At 41.9% G+C, this 18,614-nt stretch overlaps 1 protein-coding gene across 7 annotated transcripts in view; it reads left to right on the forward strand.

Annotated features, from left to right (window-relative positions):
* Positions 1–18,614, forward strand: part of AMBRA1 (autophagy and beclin 1 regulator 1) — a 197,457-nt gene that overhangs the window by 60,649 nt on the left and 118,194 nt on the right. For 3 of the 7 annotated variants that reach the window (XM_009186174.3, XM_009186175.3, XM_009186177.3), the window contains one exon: positions 15,437–15,523. The exons of the other annotated variants lie outside the window; for them this stretch is intronic. In XM_009186174.3, coding sequence (XP_009184438.1) covers positions 15,437–15,523 — 87 coding nt within the window. The remainder of the gene's footprint in view (positions 1–15,436; positions 15,524–18,614) is intronic. 7 annotated transcript variants of the gene reach the window in all.

Here is an 18,614-nt window from a genome sequence, read left to right on the forward strand (position 1 = left end):
CAAAATAGTCCTCAAGTATGTTTGTTTGCCTCACAGTATTTCTAAAAATTTGGATTTTTTTTTTCCACATCAATTCAGATATCTGGATTCTGTTGAAAAAACTGGCTCACGTTCCCGCATAACACTCAGCAGGAATTGAGTAGGACAGCAGCCCCTTTCATCAAGGCATGGACTTTCTTGATGCCTTAGTCTATGCTAGGCTGATGTCATGTTTCCTACTTAAATCCAATTTTGTGTACTTGGCCATTTGCATTAGCTCAAGCAAAAAGTGTTGATGGTTAGGTGTGGGTAAATATTTCCTAAGTGCCCTACCACTTGGCTCCACCAGGGGGAGTCACTGGTCATTGCAGTACCCGCTCCACCACCCCACCCATCCTAATTCACCCACAGGGGCTCCCCCTGCTTGCTGTAGGCTGACATGCTGACAGCCCCCTCACCTGAGAAGCTGCCTGATTTTTAAATAGCAACAATTAACAAACTCCTCCTCTGTTTCCAAAGGGGGAAAATGGAGGTTCCAAGCTTATTTGCTGGATGAGGCTCACTTTAGTGAGCAGATCTCCGTTATGCTAGATTATGCAGTATGAGAGCAACCTTCTTTTGGATTATGTAAATGGACTATGTAAAATCTTGGAGAAGAATGCCTGCACCTTTTGCAGAGTACCTTGGACAGAGTGGTGGGTTCCAGTGAAAAGGCTGCATGACTTGGGTGTCACTTGCCAGGAAATTAAAATCAAGTTAGAGCAGGAGTAGAAAATTGTAATAATAAAGAAATCAGAGGCTGAAAGTATGACCTTGTCATAGAAAGAGAATTGCAGCTTGTTAACATTGTGCCCTTTTTCTTTGCTGCATCAGAGGGTACGTGTGAATCTTTTTGCCTCTTCTGCTTTTTTCCTCCCCTACACAAAGGTAACCCAGCTTCTACTGCCTCTGTCTCCTTGTTGTCCCCTTGGGTCATTTGCCCTCATCCAGGTGGCATTTATCCTTTCTTTGTTCTGTTGGCTAATGTAACCCTTTTTATCTTCGTGTAAGTGTGTCTGTGGTAGAAAACAACATAGATTTACCCTCTTAACAATTTTAAAAGTGTACAGTACATATTATTGTTCAATAGATCTCTAGAACCTCTTCGTCTTGTGTGACTGAAACTGTATCCTTTGAATGACTCCTTTTCCCCCTCCCACAACCCCCTGGCAGCCACCACTCTACTTTCTGTTTCTGTGAATTTGATCACTTTAGATACCTCTTATTAATGGAATCTTGCAGTATTTGTCTTTTTATGGTTGGGTTATTTCACTTAGCATAATGTCCTTAAGGATCATCTATTAATATGTCATAGTGGCTGGGTGCAGTGGCTCACACCTGTAATCCCAGCACTTTGGGAGTCCCAAGGCAGGCGGATCACTTGAGGTCAGGGGTTCGAGACCACGCTGGCCAACATGGTGAAACTCCATCTGTACTAAAAATACAAAACTTAGCCGAGTGCGGTGGTGGACACCTGCAATCCCAGCTACTTAGGAGGCTGAGGCAGGAGAATCACTTGAACCTGGAGGTGGAGGTGGCAGCGAGCCGAGACCGCACCACTGCACTCCAACCTAGCCGACAAAGTGAGACTCTATCTCAAGAAAAAAAAAAAAAGAAAAGAAAAGAAAAGAAAAAGTTGTATGTATATAATCATAATTTCCTTCTTTTCAAAGGCTGAATAATATTCCATTCTATGTATATACCACATTTTCTTTATCCATTCATCTACTGATGGACATTTAGGCTGCTTCCACATTTTGGCTATTTTGAAAAATGCTGCAGTGAACATGGGTGTGCAAATATCTCTTCAAGATCCTGTTTTCAGTTCTTTTAGATATATAACCAGAAGTGGAATTGCTGGACATATGGTAGTTCTATTTTTAATTATTTGAGGAACCTCCATACTGTTTTCCATAGCAGCTGAACCATTTTACAATCCTACCAACAGTGCATGAGGGTTCCAACTTCTTCATATCCTTGTCAGCACTTGTTATTTCCTGTTTTTTCTTTTTCTTTTTATAGTGGTCATCCTAACAGGTGTGAGGCGATAAATAATTGTGGTTTTGATTTGCATTTCCGTAATAATTAGTCATATTGAGCATCTTCTCATATGCTTGTTGACTATTTGTATATCATTATTAGAGAAATGTGCATGCAAGTCTTTGGTCCATTGTTTAGTATGGTTATTTGTGGGGTTTTTTGGTTATTGAGTTGTAGGAGTTCCCCATGTATCATGGACATTAAACATTTATCTGATATATGGTTAGCAAATATTTTCTCCCATTCCATAGGTTACCTTTTTTTTTTTTTTTTTCCCCGGAGACAGAGTCTCACTCTGTCACCTAGGCTGGAGTACAGTGGCGTGATCTCGGCTCACTGTAACCTCCACCTCCTGGGTTCAAGCAATTTTCCTGCTTCAGCTTCCCAAGTAGTTGGGATTACAGGTGCATGCCACCACACCTGGCTAATTTTTGTATTTGTAGTAGAAATGGGGTCTTGCTGTATTACCTAGGCTGGTCTCGAACTCCTGGCTTCCAGTGATCCTCCCGCCTTGACTTCCCAAAGTGCGGGGATTACAGGAGTGAGCAACTGCTCCTGGCCTCCTGCTTCTTTGATAAGGAAGGGAGCACAAATAGCCTTAATTTCTCAAATTCTAGGACCATTTTCTACCTTGAAAGGGAGCCACCCAGGGGAGAAGTGTGTTTCAGAAAGATGGAGAGCCTTGAGATAGGAATGAGCGCAAGTCTTTCTAAATGAACATTGACTCTTCTGACTAATACAGGGGCCTTATGCTTTAGAAACAGTGATCAAGTTTACACTTGCTTTATTATGATCTGTTTTCAAATGCCTTGGTAGCCAAGGTTCCTTCGAGGAGAGATGTGATTTTGGCTGTAAACTAACCTCATGGAGTTAGTTCTAATGTTGCTGTTGTGCCTAGCTTGAAAGTTTTACAAAGATAAGGAATTACTTTGTTCACATATTGGTGTATAACAAACCACACTCCAAAACTTAGTGACTTAAAACCGATTCAGTTAGCTTTCATGATTTTTTTTTATTGGGGGAGGGGGTAGACTGGGCTCAGTTGGAAAGTTCTTCTGCTGGTCTTCCTTGGGTTTTCACTAGAGTCATCTGGAGGCCCAGTTAGAATAAACTGGGTCTCTCTTCCTTGCCATGTAGACTCAGGGGCTCTTCTCTCCACGTGGCCTCTCGAGAGTGGCCAGGCTTCTCTCTCTCTTTTTTTTTTTTTTTAATTTTAATTGTTTTTTATATATCTTGCTATATAGATGACAGGGACAGACTTCTTACATAGCAGCTTAAGGTTTCCAAAAGTGACAGTTCTAAAAGGAAGGAAACGGAAGCTGCCAGTTCTCTTAAAACGGTAGGCCCAGAATTGGCACAGCTTGATGCATTCTCTTGATTAAAGCTACTGATAGAGCAGTCTAGATTCAGTGTGGGAGGGGACCACACAAGGGTGAGAATACCAAGAGGATATTTCTTTGGAGCCATCTTTGGATGGGCCATATTTTAGTTTAGTTTAGTTTAGTTATTTTTGAGCCGGTGTTTCACTCTTGTTGCCCAGACTAGAGTGCAAACAGCACGATCTCAGGTCACCGCAACCTCTGCCTCCCAGGTTCAAGCGATTCTCCTGCCTCAGCTTCTGGAGTAGCTGGGATTACAGGCATATTCCACCATGCCCAGTTAATTTTGTATTTTTAGTAGGGATGGGGTTTCTCCATGTTGGTCAGGCTGGTCTTGAACTCCCGACCTCAGGTGATCTGCCCGCCTCGACCTCCCAAAGTGCTGAGATTGCAGGTGTGAGCTACCGCACCTGGCCTATTTATTTATTTTTTGAGACAGAGTCTTGCTCTGTCACCCAGGCTGGAGTGCAATGGAATGATTTCTGCTTACTGCAACCTCTGCCCCTTGGTTTCAAGCAGTTCTCCTGCCTCAGCCTCACAAGTAGCTGGAATTATAGGCACCTGCCACCATGCCGGCTAATTTTTTTTTTTTTTTTTTTTTTTTTTTGAGACGGAGTCTTGCTCTGTTGCCCAGGTTGGAGTGCAATGGCACCATCTCAGGTCACTGCAACCTCCGCCTCCCGGATTCAAATGATTCTTCTGCCTCAGCCACCAGAGTAGCTGGGACTACAGGCATGTGCCACCACTCCCGGCTAATTTTTGTATTTTTGATAGAGACAGGGTTTCACTGTGTTGGTCAGGCTGGTCTCAAACTCCTGACCTCAAGTGATCCACCCACTTCGGCCTTCCAAAGTGCTGGGATTACAGGCATGAGCCACTGTGCCCAGCCTTGACCCAGCTAAGTTTTTGTATTTTTAGTAGAGACAAGATTTCGCCCTTTGCAACGTGGCTCAGCTGGTCTTGAACTCCTGACCTCAGGTGATCTACCAACCTTGACCTCCCAAAGTGTGGTGTGAGCCACCGTGCCTGGCCTATTTATTTTTTTTATTTTTGAAACAGGGTTTCAGTTGGTCGCCCAGGCTGGAATGCAGTGATATGATCTCAGCTCACTGCAGCCTCAACCTCCATGGCCCAAGCAATCCTCCTGCCTCAGCCTCCCAAGTAGCTGAGACTGTAGGCATGTGCCATCATGCCCAGCCAATTTTTAAATTTCTTGTAGAGAAGAGGTCTCCCTATGTTGACCGAGCTGGTCTCGAACTCCTGGGCTCAAGGTATCCTCTTGCCTCAGCCTCCCAAAGTGCTGGGTTACAGGCGTGAGACATCATGCCCAGCCCACATCTATATTTTACATAGTACTAATATATATAAGCAACAGAAGGCATTCAGTATTTCTGTTTGAATCACTGATTGGATGGACCAACACATAGGTTGGTAGATGGATACTTGACTGTTCTTGTTGGTTTATGTGGATGGGGTGCATGTGATTCTCAGGGCTCAGGTGCCCCTGTTTATACCTTTATAGTATTCACCCTTCTTCAACATGTCTTTCTTTCTGACAAAGTACCTTTTTAGGCATAGTGACTTGAGTGGACAGAGGGCATCATACTCCCTACAGATATTTTGGGAGCTGTAATCTAAGGAAGAAAAAAATAATGGCTGTTTATTAGACTGTGTACTGGCTACTGTACTTGACACAGGTTCTTACTTAAAAGGGATTTCCCCTCAAATGTGGAAGCAGAGGATAATGAACTTGCCCACGGTCTCACAGCTAGTAGGTGACACAAGATGGAATTCAAACTGCAATCTGTCTGATTCTAAGGCTCAAACACTAAATTGCCTCATATTTTAGTTACTCAGAGTTTTCTTGGTTAGTCTCAGACCACTAAGATATATCAGAAGGTTTTATAACAGCAGCACTATTGACATTTGGGGCTGGATAATTCCTCACCATGGGAGGCTGTCCTGTGCATGGCAGAATGTTTAGCACCATTCCTGGTCTTCACCTATCACATGCCAGTCGTGCTCTAGCACCCAGAAGCAACAACCAAAAATGTCAGCAGATATTGCCACATTTCTGGGGGGCATCCCACTCCCCTTGAAAAGCACTGGTAAATTATTTCATGATTTGTTGTCCTTTGATCTTGCTGGGTTTTAAAAATATGACATTAGGCTGGGCGCGGTGGCTCACGCCTGTAATCCCAGCACTTTGGGAGGCCAAGATGGGCGGATCACCCAAGGTCAGGAGTTTGAGACCAGCCTGGCCAACATGGTGAAACCCTGTCTCTACTAAAAATACAAAATTAGCAGGGCATGGTGGCACATCTCTGTAATCCCAGCTACTTGGGAGGCTGAGGCAGGATAATTGCTTGAAATCAGGAGGCGTAGGTTGCAGTGAGCCTAGATCGTGCCATTGCACTCCAGCCTGGGCAACAAGAGCGAAACTCTGTCTCAAACATAAATATATAAATAAAAATATGACATCTCATAAGGAATTGTCAGTGGGTTCAAACCATCTTACGATAGTTAATAGTACTGCCTGGTTCTGGTGGTCTTGCGTCATTCCTTTCTCTCATTGCTTCTCTCCTCTTCTGCCTTACCTTTTGTCTTTTGTCTCTGATTTTTCTAAATAAAGCGCAGCTGGTTAAAGTGGTGTTTGTAAGGACTTTTTACACAGGTATCGATTTAGCAGGCATTCAGAACTCTGAGATTATAGCCATTAGTGCTAGTAAAAAGAAGGCAATTTACATGTTCTAATTATAGTACGGGGCGGGGGGAATGCATAATTTTTAGCAAGCTGGGAATTGAATGGCTTCCAGACTGTACAGAGTTAATCCTCCTCAGGGTAGTATTGATTGACATGCTGGAGGACGTTAATGTGCCAATCTTTTTGGGAACGGGGGAGGAGAGTGGAAATTGCAGTTTCGCTACTAATTGTACTTTAGGTGTCATTTATGACAATTTCATGTTGTCTAGACAGAGGAAATGGTGGAGAAATTATTTCAGTAGAGTCAAATGCTGAGTCCAAAAGGAATCAGGGTGGTTGCTGAAATCAAGATCAAGGTGGAAGGGCAAGTAGTACATCCCCACAGACGAATCAGTGAAATCAGATGTCACTAAGAGAAGCAGTTCAGAATGAACCTTGGATATAAGAAAAGTGATTGTACTCTGAGCTTCATGTTAACTCAAGGGCTAACAGTGGATTGTTTGGGGTCCCAGTTGTAGTCTCTGCCCTCATATTTCTGCAAATTCTAGAAACCTCATTCCATGGACAGATATGAGCTGGGAAATTGGCCTCTTTGCCTCTGGTTAATAAATAGCCCAGCACACTGTGCTTTGCTTTTCCCTCGTTCTCTTGAGGCTTCACATACTAACTCGCTTTGCCTTTCTGATATTGGTCCTAAGATTTTACTTCCTATTATATAGTGTTTGCAGTATACCAGGGTCAAGGGCCTGTCACTTCTTAATGAATGGCCTTGGTCAAGGGTTTTTAAAGTTTCAGATCAGAAATGTGGATGTGAAAAAATGTTTTTTAAGACCTTCACAGGCTTGCTAGTATCACAGCAATAAATGATTCTACCAGTATATTCTTTGTAGACTTAGTTGGCCTGGAGGTTGGTGTTTAAGGATTTGTCTGTGCTTCTGAATAAAATTAGCTAAGAATTCAACATTATGGAATTCTATAAATTCCAGGGGGAAATCAGTGAATTAGGATGCACTGCCTCTTAAAGTCTAAACCTATATATCCCACCTGTTGCATGTGGGGGGCATGTGTGCATGTGGCATCAAAACTAGCTGTGGACCTTTTTTTTTTTTTAACAGATTTGGTCTTACTCATCCTCTGGTGAAAAGCCTCTGATGCTAAATTCCGGGTTAAAAAAAAAAGTCTGTGGTCTGTGAGCAGACCTCCCAAATCTCCCAGAGAAATGGATTTGGATACTAAGTAAAGATGTCCATGTAGATTGACTTGAGCCTTTGAGTTTACTCGCTAACAAAAGTGAGTTTTTATTATACATTCAAGTCTTATAACTATAGTGTAATGTGTTGAGGGTATATACGAGCTAAGCATAGTGCCAACCAGTCATCTTACAAATGTATTAAAAATAACTACCCACCAGACAGTTAGCAGAGGTCATATGTTCCCAGGGGGAACTGGCTGACTTTTCAGACAAGACTTTTGTAATGCTAGATACATGATTGCACATTATGTATACATTCTGTTTCCAGCCTCTTCCCTTTTGCTATCTGTGACTATGTTGTGCTCTCATGTTTTGCCATCTATTGCTCACTGCCCAGAGGCACTGGGGAGTACATTAATGTTTTATAAAGATGTTTTTAAGCATTTCTGGTGAAAAGCATTGTTTTGCACTCTGTGAATTGTTTATATTTGATAATGCTAAAATAAGACTGATCTACACTATAGGCACTGTGGTGTGTTTCTGTAGTATGTCTATTTTTTTCCTGAGGTTACTAGCATTTTAGCAGTGCCACCTTGCCTTGACCCACCCCACATTAGGGCAGGAATTGCCTGCCAGTCTCTGCTGGCAACTGCATCACATGCTTTAAGTGCACCCCTCAAACTAGGGGGCCCTGCAGCGATCAGATGAATGCCTATCGTTGGATAACTTAAACGATAATTACTAGTGTGTGAAATGGGGAGGCTTGGATGCCTCTGCATTAGAGCAGAGATGTCAATTTGGAAATCATAATAGAGGTGTCGTTTCAGAACACACAATTATTTTTTACAAAGAATAAGGGCTTGTCATCTCCCAACCCAGGCATGCGCCAAGGCAGAGATCGGGGAGTTGCAGAGCAAGATTCAGAAATGAAGAAAGCCACAGTGCATTCAAGTTTATTTGGCCTCCTGCCCCTTCATCCCCTGGCAAACATTGCCCTCTTTCCCTTGTGGGGGTCTCTTTTGGCAATTTACAGTCCAGGAACATCAGTGGTAGTTTCCCAGGCAAGTATCCAGCCTCTGGCTTTTTGATTTAATAAGCCTCCCAGGGACCAGACTGCACTGCATTTATCAGGACAACTATGTCAGCACTTTAACCTGAGCAGCATAAGTGACCAGAGGGGATGAAGGTGATGTAAGCAATTTCTGAAAACCTTGTTCCTTCAGGAGTTTTAGTGTGAGTTTTTGGGCATCTAGCAACCTTGTCTGAGAGTCTTGTGGCCAGTGAGGGGCAATCAGATATGTCTTCTTGCTTGTTCTTCCAAGTCTGGTCAGGCCTGCTGATTCATCACTTAGATATTTGTTGGTTTCCTATTACGTGTTAATTAGGATGTGAGTTTTGATGGGGATGACTTGGATCCAGTACCTGTTTTCATGTAGCTTCTAGTCCAGAAGCTAAGACAAGACGTAAGTTACTGGGTGACTTGAGAAGGCCTCTTAAGAGAGGTACAAAATGCTATGAGGCACTGGGGAAGAGAGGGTGAACTTCTGGCTGGAGGAGTCAAGTATTTGAGCTTTGAAGGCTTTTTACAGACAGTAATAAGGAAGAGGAACTTTCCAGAAAGAAGAAATTGCCAAGATAAATAACGTAGGTGGGATAGTGAGGGTGTGTTTAGTTTAGCTAGAACAATGGATCCCCAAAGTCAAAACTATTTTTATAATAATGCTGAGACATTCTTTGTGTTTTTCACTCTCATTCTTTCACAAGTATAGTGTTTTCTAGAGGCTCCGTGACATGTAATGAGGCTATCATCCTGATGGCTAATTGAATGTGTGCTTGTGTATTAAAATTTTTTCAGTTTTAATTTCAAAATTGAAATTAAATATTGCTCGTGGAAACCCATACAAATGAAATCTCTTTTGGAGCCTCATAATTTTTTTTTTTTTTTTTTTTTTTTTTTTGAGACAGAGTTTTGCTCTTGTTGCCCAGGCTGGAGTGCGATGGCGCCATCTTGGGTCACTGCAACCTCTGCTTACTGGGTTCAAGCGGTTCTCCTGCCTCAGCCACCTGAGGAGCTGGGATTACAGGCATGTGCCACCATGCCTGGCTAATTTTGTATTTTTTAGTGGAGACGAGGTTTCTCCATGTTGGTCAGGCTGGTCTCGAACTCCCAACCTCAGGTGATCCGCCCATCTTGGCCTCCCGAAGTGCTGGGATTACAGGCGTGAGCCACCGGGATCCTCATAATTTTTAAGAGTGTTAAAGGAGTCCTGGGACCAAAAAGTTTGTAAACCGCTGGACTAGAGCATATAGTATATCCAAAAGGAATGAGACATTTGGCTGCAAAGCTTGAATACCGAATGCGCTGCTGAGGAATCTGGATTTTATTTCCTAGGCAGAAGGAAGCTGTTAATTTGGATTTGGCTCTCCTAGATGGAAATAACAGTTGCCATCCAGACATTAAAGCCAGGCTGTAAAGTTACTCATTAGGCATGGGGCACCAGTGGCATCTTACCTTCTGGGAGCCAGCATTCCCTAACAGTAGAGGCCAGAGAGTTCTAGCAATTGATTGTTTCCGGTGGTTGGAGAAAGTCCGGACATGTTTGTTTGCTTTAGGATATTGATTTTTCTCTGTGATCTGACAACCAGTTAAAAGAGTATCTTCAGGGTATAATTTTTTAGTAAGGTGGAGTTGTCCACAGCCTGTTTATTCCATATGGACTAGTACCCAGACTTTCTGCACCTCAACCCTGATATCCATTGAATTTGAAGTGAAGGGGCCAGGCTCAGTGGCGCATGCCTGTAATCCCAGCACATTGGGAGGCTGACATGGGTGGATCACTTGAGGCCAGGAGTTCAAGACCAGCCTGGCCAACATAGTAAAATCCTGTCTCTACTAAAAATACAAAAATTAGCCAGGCGTGGTGGCTCACGCCTGTAGTCCCAGCTACTTGGGCGGCTGAGGCAAGAGAATTGCTTAAGCATGGGAAGCAGAAGTTGCAGTTAGCCAAGATTGCGCCACCGCACTCCAGCCTGGGTGACAGAGACTCTGTCTCAAAAACTGAAATAAAATAAAATAATGAAGTGAAGGTTCTTTTCTTTCAGTTGATCTGCTCCGACCACTTTTTTTCTTTTCCAGAGCTTTCTTTGACTATTTTAAAAATTGTATTCCTAGTGATCAAGAATACAGCTGATACAGGGAACCTCTTTGCAAATAATTCAGAATATTAATTAGGGAAAGAAAAAATAGTTGCATTCTTTTTAAAATGTGAGGGATTTCACAGCTTGAATTATGTGCCTGTTACGATTTTAGCAGGGCTTAATATGCATTTTTGATGGCTTTTTCCATCCATTACTTGCGCCCGGCCGTAATTCTTTTGAAAACAAATGGCTATCTCTTTCTTTTCAGTATTTTACTTTAACATTTTTGTATGTTGTATGTTTTTGTTTTCTCATTTTGAAATAATTCCAAACTTGCAGAAAAGTTGCAAAAATAGTACAGAGGATTCCCATATACCCTTCACCCACATTCCCTAAATGTTAACATTTTGCCACATTTGCTTTATTATCCTCTTTTGTTCTCTCTGTATGTGTATGTACGTATATATATACACATATAAATATGAGTATACTTTTCTATGCTTATAGTTTTTTTTTATATTTAAGCTTATCCTATTCTTTAAGTATTTAGTATTGTTAAAGTCATATATAGTTTGATAGAGCAGTGGCCTTCAGATTTAAAAAAAAAAAAAAAACACCTTATTAATAAAATGCTTTCTGGCTGGGCATGGTGGCTCATGCCTGTAATCCTAGCACTTAGGGAGGCTGAGGCAGGCGGATCACCTGAGGTCAGGAGATTGAGACCAGCCCTGGCCAACATGGTGAAACCCTGTCTTTACTAAAAGTACAAAAATCAGCTGGGCGTGGTGGTGGACCCCTGTAATCCTAGCTACTCGGGAGGCTGAGGCAAGAGGATCGCTTCAACCCAGGAGGCGGAGTTTGCAGTGAGCCGAAATCGCGCCATTGCACTCCAGCCTGGGTAAAAGAGGGAAACTCTGTCCAAAAAAAAAAAAAAAGCTTTTGAGTAATCCATGTGTGTTACAATTATATATTATATAGCAGAAGTTGTAGTATTTCCCCCTTGTTGTCCAATGGATCAAATAGCACAACCCCTGGTATACCTCACTTGGACATCAGTGATGTACAAAATGAACCAGGCAAGTAGAGAAAACAAGGAAGTATTCGTTTGGGGGTGGGGGGCGGTTTTGTATTTTTTTGTTCTTCAGCTTCAGTGATAGCAACTTCAATCCTGAACAAGCTTGGCTGAGCCCTTCCTAGGCCCTCCCTGATTTCTTGTGATAGACTAAGTCAAGTCAAATTTGTGGTGGTCACAGCAGAATGTGCAGAACTACCATCGCACTCAATTTTCTCCTACCATTTACTGTTGACGGCTCTCTATAACAGGCTAACACTGGAAAGAAAGATCTTTCTTTGAGGTTCCTAGGAATGGTGGTAAACATTCCTAGGATGTTTACTCATCTAGTAACTCTAGTTCTTTATTCCACACCAATTGGAGAAGCCTGTTTTTACTCCAGATAGTACTTGTATGGTAACTATGAAGAACTTATGTTTCATCAATGTATGTGTGTATTCATGGTGATTGGCTTTCCTGCTTTTGTGTATTAGCAGTAAAGTGACATATATATGTGGCTTGCCAGTTCCACTGTATTGTCTGGGCAGCAAATGTTGCCAACACATTCTGTAGTAAGTAGGCACAGGGGATGCATATTCCAAAAGAACCTCATCAGAGACTCTCCAGAGACAAAGCTTCGCATTTTGGTTCTATTCCAACTTAAAGAAGTCTTCCTAATTAAGGTAGGAAATTAAGGTGGGTAATAGACTTTTGGGATTGTAAAATGGAGTCATTGAGGCCGGCACGCTAGCTCACACCTGTAATCCCAGCATTTTGGGAGGCCAAGGCAGGCGGATCACAAAGTCAGGAGTTCGAGACCAGCCTGACCAACATGGTGAAACCCCATCTCTACTAAAAATACAAAAATTAGCCGGGTGTGGTGGCACATGCCTGTTGTAATCCCAGCTACTCAAGAAACTGAGGCAGGAGAATCACTTGAACCTGGGAGGCTGAGATTGCAGTGAGCCAAGATTGCACCACTGCACTCCAACCTGGGTGACAGAGTGAGACCCCGTCTCAAAAAATAAAAAATAAAAATGGAGTCACTAAAACTGAAGTTATCTAATGCAAACCCTTCAGATCAGGAATCTCCTTTACAGCATTCCTAATAAATCATCTCATCTCACTCAGTACTGTCATTGCTTTAGCAGAGTGGGGGTAATATTTGCCTTTGTTACCGTAATCAGTTTCCAGGCAGAAGTACTTAAGAAGGATATATTTTTGTTTGTTTGTTTGTTTGTTTTGAGATGGAGTCTCACTCTATTGCCCAGGCTGGAGTACAGTGGTGCAATCTCAGCTCACTGCAACCTCTGCCTCCCAGGTTCATGCGATTCTCGTGCCTCAGCCTCCCAAGTAGCTGGGATTACAGGCACGCACGACCACGCCTGGCTAATTTTTTGTATTTTAGTAGAGATGGAGTCTCATCATGTTGCCCAGGCTGGTCTTGAACTCTTGAGCTCAGGCAGTTCACCCATCTGGCCTCCCAAAGTGCTGGGATTACAGGCATGAGCCACCACGCCCAGCCAAGAAGGGTGTATTTTCGTCACTATGGAAGATGCTGGTTGCCAAAGGGCCTCAGCTTACTGTACGACCACTTGGAGGATAACACGAAAGGACTCGGTGACATTCAGGACTAACTCCAGAGCACTTTAAGGGTGGAACAAGCTTCTTAGGTATTCTAGGATAGTCAGCTGCTCCCAGACTTTGCTTCCATTCTTCAACTCACACCCAGTTCCTGAAGAACTGGTTTGTTAATGATAAATAAGTACTATATAAGATGGCATACATGACCTGAATACTCTTCTCAAAATTTTGCTTTTCATTTTTCTCCAGACTATGTATCTCTCACTACCCCTACCTATCCCACACATTCTGTATTTCAAAGACTTAAAACATGCCATTATTTTGTGTTCCTATGAAATCATGAAAAAAAAATCCTGCCAGTGGACAGGCACAGTTACTTATGGCTGTAATCTCAGGACTCTGGGAGGCTGAGGCAGGAAGATTCACTTGAGGCTAGGAGTTTGAGACCAGCCTGGGCAACATAGCCAGACTCTGTCTCTAAAAAAAAAAAAAAAAAAAAAAAATTCCTGCCAATTAAACTGTGTCACACAATTGTAAAATACATCCCAACCTCAGACACATTAAAAGGTGAAAAGTGTGTCTTGGAATTGATGAAACAGCATTTCTGCCACTGGAACCATAGTGATGTTACTGTAGATTCAGTCTTTCAACCAGAGAGATGTATTTTATTGCTTTCCTGTCTTCCTCATTGGTTACATTGTGTTCTCTCTGTTCAATGGCAGGATTGTTACAAGTGTCTTAAGTGTGGGGATATAGGCCTTGTCTAGAGAGAAAACATTACTTGACCGTTGGTTGTCCTGGACAGGAAAGGTTGCAAGCCAGGTTGTTAGGGCCTTTGCTATGTCTCTTACCCAGGCAGTTAGGGAAATACTGCAGTGGGCCAGTTGCTGGAATAAAGTGACTGCACATGACTATACCTAAAGCCAGCTGGTTTTAATAACAGTGAATTGAATTAAATCCATTGGAAAAGATTGGTAGCTGCTGTCCTTATCCTGCAGATCTGCTTTAAAGAAGAGTCTGGCAGGGAGCCGGGGACCTGTTCCTAGGAATGGCAGGCAAGATGCTGCTGGAGAGGAAGAATATGCGTTCTCTCTGAGACCATTTCCTTTGAAACATGTTCTGGGGCAGGAGCTTGATTGGCTGCCAAGGCACATATGAGTTGGGAAGCACCATGTCAGACATGGCAAACCAGGGAGCCCCTGGGCCATGTTTATCATTTGTGTTCTAACTGGCCCTTGTAAAAAAAAATTTAAAAATTTTTAAAAAGTTGTAGCTAAAATTTAACAATCAGGAGATTTTACGCAAAAGTCCACATTTCTGGCTTTCCTTAAAATATAGGAAAAGCCAGCAATACTGAGCCTATATTCTAGCTTGGTAACAATTGGCTGGAGGTGAACGATGGGCCATAGACCTTCCTGTTTGTCAGTCTCCATTGATCATAGTGAATACATACGCACTTGCTTCCTGCCTGGACCCTGGAAGGTCCTGCAGTACAAAATAGAGGTTTGAGGCATTTTGGAGTTAAGACAGGCCTTCCCTGGAGTCCTGTCACTATCTCTTAATAGTTACGTGCCACAGAGTGAAATACTTTAACTTCTGGGCCCAGTGTTCTCATGTATGTAGTCATACCTACCTTTCTAGCTTGTGGTGAGGTTTAAACAAAGAAATACATATGAAGTGCTCAGTATATTACCTATTACCTGGCATCAAAAAAAGTGTTCAATAAAATGTATGTATCACATATGATCAGTTGAATTTGTGATTGGGCTAGATTATATAAGTAAAAGTTGTCAGTTGAGAGCCTGTGAGGTACTCTTATATATATTTATATTTTTAATAGATATATTACAGTTATATATCTGAGGAGTACTCATTCTCACAAAAGAGCGTGGGCAGAGCAGAATGGATAGACAGTAAGTGGATGTGGATGATGATGGCATGGAGGAACCGAACACCAAGATAAATGTTAGCACTATGTGATAATTTCTGTGTGTGCCTAATTTTTCCCTCCTGTGTTGATCCGAACCTTCTATTTGTCTACTGGAAATACTGCAAATAGAAAGAAGATCATGTCTCTGAAGCACTTGTTCATTTCTCATTGAAGAGCAGTATTCAGCAGAATGCAGTGGTCATGTCCAGTGTGGGAGCTCTGCAGCTCTTCATTTATTTATGTCTCTACCTACTTAGCTTGTAGAAGGGTGTGATCTCAGATAACAGGCATTAGCTGGCTGCAAAAGGGGGAAGTTGTGTATCTCTCCCCCGTTTTTCCTTATGAATGACCTGAGTTGGTAATTGACAGGGATTATTGCCATTTTTTTAATCTCTGCTAGGAGGCTGCTGGAATCTTCCCTCATTTCATTATCCCGTTATGATGGAGCAGGATCCAGAGAGCACCCAATTTACCCAGACCCAGCGAGGTAAGGCCAAAGTGAGAAATGGCACTAGGTGGGGGGGAGGGGCGGCCCTTGGGGTTGCCACGCTGTTGGAAGCTCCATTCTGTGCCTCTCTGGTCCTGGTGCTCTTTTATTCTTCAGTCATACTTTTGAGACAGGTGGTTCAGGTGATGGGGAAGTATTGCAGGTAAGTGAACGGTACCTCTGGTGAAAGAGGGTTATGACCAAGCTCTTGTCCTTTGGTACTCATTTCTGCAAGTGTGGTACTAGAGGAGGAACCTGGAGCGGCCACAGGTAGTTGTAGGATATTCTTTTTCTGTTGGCCAGAGAGGCTGGTGTCATTCAGATGGACAGCCAACAGGGGAACAACATTTTTTTAATTTATAGGGAAATTATGTATAGATTAAACAAAAAACTCAATTTGCTGTCATTTGAGAGGGAATTTAGCATATCAAAAGGCAGAAGTCAAGCTCCTTCAGGTATTGACATTTTTAGAGACTGCCCAAAGGAAGAGATGACTGAAGAAGGAGTAAATGGATAAAACAAATTGGCATTTTATTAAAGTGCTTGGCTTACACTTATTAGAAGACATTTGAGGCTGGGCATGGTGGCTCACACCTGTAATCCCATCACTTTGGGAGACTGAGGCGGGCAGATCACTTGAGGTCAGGAGTTCGAGACCAGCTTGGCCAACATGGCGAAACCTGTCTCTACTAAAAATATAAAAAATTACCTGGGTGTGTTGGCAGATGCCTGTAATCCCAGCTACTTGGGAGGCTGAGGCAGGAGAATCACTTGAACTAAGGAGGCGGAGGTTGCAGTGAGCCAAGATCGCACCACTGCACTCCAGCCTGGGTGACAGAGTGAGACTCTGTCTCAAAAAAAAAGATATTTGAAAAGTTCTGAAGAGAGAAAAAACAAAAGTTATTTCAGTGAGTTCAAGGCCTGCCCTTCACTGATGGTGATAACTGAGGACCAAGGGTGAGATATTGATGGATAACATTCATCTGCAGAGTGCAGCCCCTTGGGGTTGTCACAGCCAGATTTATGGGTTCTGTTCATGATCTAAAAAGGCACATTATTTAAGCAATACTAGAGCACATTATGAGGCTTTGCCGAAAGAAAAGGGTAATTTATAGTTGTGGGGTTGACAGGTTAGCAGTGTAGGTTAGGTAAAGCAAAATGAGCTTTGCTCTAGATTAAGACTTTTAGGTCTGCCTGGAAAAACCTTCAGACCAAGTTGATTCCAGGAATATTAAGTCTTTATTGTTGCCACAGTTATGTCATGACACTGAGCATTCTTTCTGAGATACTGGTGCAAAGATTCTTCATTATCCTTTTATTCCTTTTCCACACTCTAGAAATGACAAACCTAAGAATCAGGGAACATAAGGATTGATGACTTTAAAACAGGCAGGCACCTTAGATGATGACTGAAACAAGGAAGTTTATGTGAGTCTTTAATGATGTTTGAGGGTTATACACCCTAAATATAAGGGAAAGGAATTTTTCATATGAATCAATTACTTTGAAGCACTGAGATAGAGAAGTTCTTGCAATAAAGACAGCAATAGGCATCTCATCCCCAGAACTTTTAACCTGGCAGTGTTCTACAAGGATACTTAAAGACCATGATTTATCCTCCTTTTATATAATAAATCTGTTATTTATCCTACTATGATCTTTATCACAGAAAGTGTCATACTTTGTGGTGTTGGTATTTTTACATTTTTCCTTTGAATACAAAATAGGTTTTTTTTTGGAAAGGGAAGTATTTTTCCTTGAAGAAAACTTAAAGATTTATTTAAACATTTAAAATGTTCACTTGGAAGACTAGGGTTGTTTGATGATTTTCCAGCTCTTTGTTAGGAGGATGATTGTTACTACCTCATAACTGGTTGTTTAGTTTCTTTTTCCTCTTAGGCTTCACTGTATACACTATATATAGGTCAGAGCCTTAGTGAGAGACACCTCCTCAGCATTCAGATCCTTAGCTTCCCTCTGCATATCTAAAAGGACAAGGCTAGGATATACTTGTATTTAATAATTGTGGCAGGAATGCGTTTTAAACCATTAATCTATAGTTTCATAGCTTGGGAATTCCTATGTCCCTACATTAAAAGGCAATCTTTTTATTATCATCAGCATCAACATTATGTCTACCTCTATCACCAATAATATTATGTTTTTTCCATTACTTAGGGTAGGCTATAAAGTAAGTGTACTTACCACTTTTCAGAATCGGCTCCAAATAAAAGGGTCTTCTTTCTCCTCTTGAAATTTTTCTCCTTTTATATTCTTTTCTAGTCTGATTGACTTGAGAATTTAACCAATGATGCTTGATTTCTGCTAGAAGAGTTCTGTATGTTGGGCAGATGTAAGAACAGTGCACAAACATTGACTTCTGTTGGTTGAAAATTTAGGATTCTGTGGTTCATCCTTGCAAAATGCATGGGAACAGGGGCCCAAACAGATAACGAAAGTTCCTCTAGTTGAAGCTTTTAGGAACTAGCTCTTGTACTCTGATTCTCTTGGCCAAGGCATCTGTGCCTCCCATGCCTACTTGCTATACAAAGATATTATAATATTGACTCATTGGTATTCACTGCAGCATATTATTCTGTAAAACAGACTTTTGAGTTTAAAAGATTGTTAGCTGATCTGCTTGGGAATTCCATTTGCTGGTTGGCCAGAAGGATACCACCTTTGATGACAGGCATTTCAGAGGCAGCCTATGTTCCTCTAGCAGTTGACTGTGACCTGGGTTGGTAGACTTACTGAGGACCTCTTTGCAAGACAGTTGCCAATACTTTTTGTACCATTCGGATATAACTATTCCTATTTCCATTCTTAATCGGTTTTTTCTGATTTCCATTAAAAAACCGAAGATCTATGCTTTTTTCCTTTTATATTCAAACATTATGGAAGTATATAAAATACAAAAGTCCCAGGAATCCTCATTAGGATTGCTGTGTCCCCTTACAGTTTTTTCCTCTAGTAACAGCAACACATTTTTGTATATGTATTAGTGTATACAGACCATTCTTCAATTTTTCTCCCACTTAAGATTTTATTTTAGAGGACTTTCCTTGTAAGTGTATAGGAGTAGTTTATT

The sequence above is a fragment of the Papio anubis genome, chromosome 12 (genome assembly GCF_008728515.1).
Source record: "Papio anubis isolate 15944 chromosome 12, Panubis1.0, whole genome shotgun sequence".
NCBI classification, from domain to species: domain Eukaryota; kingdom Metazoa; phylum Chordata; class Mammalia; order Primates; family Cercopithecidae; genus Papio; species Papio anubis.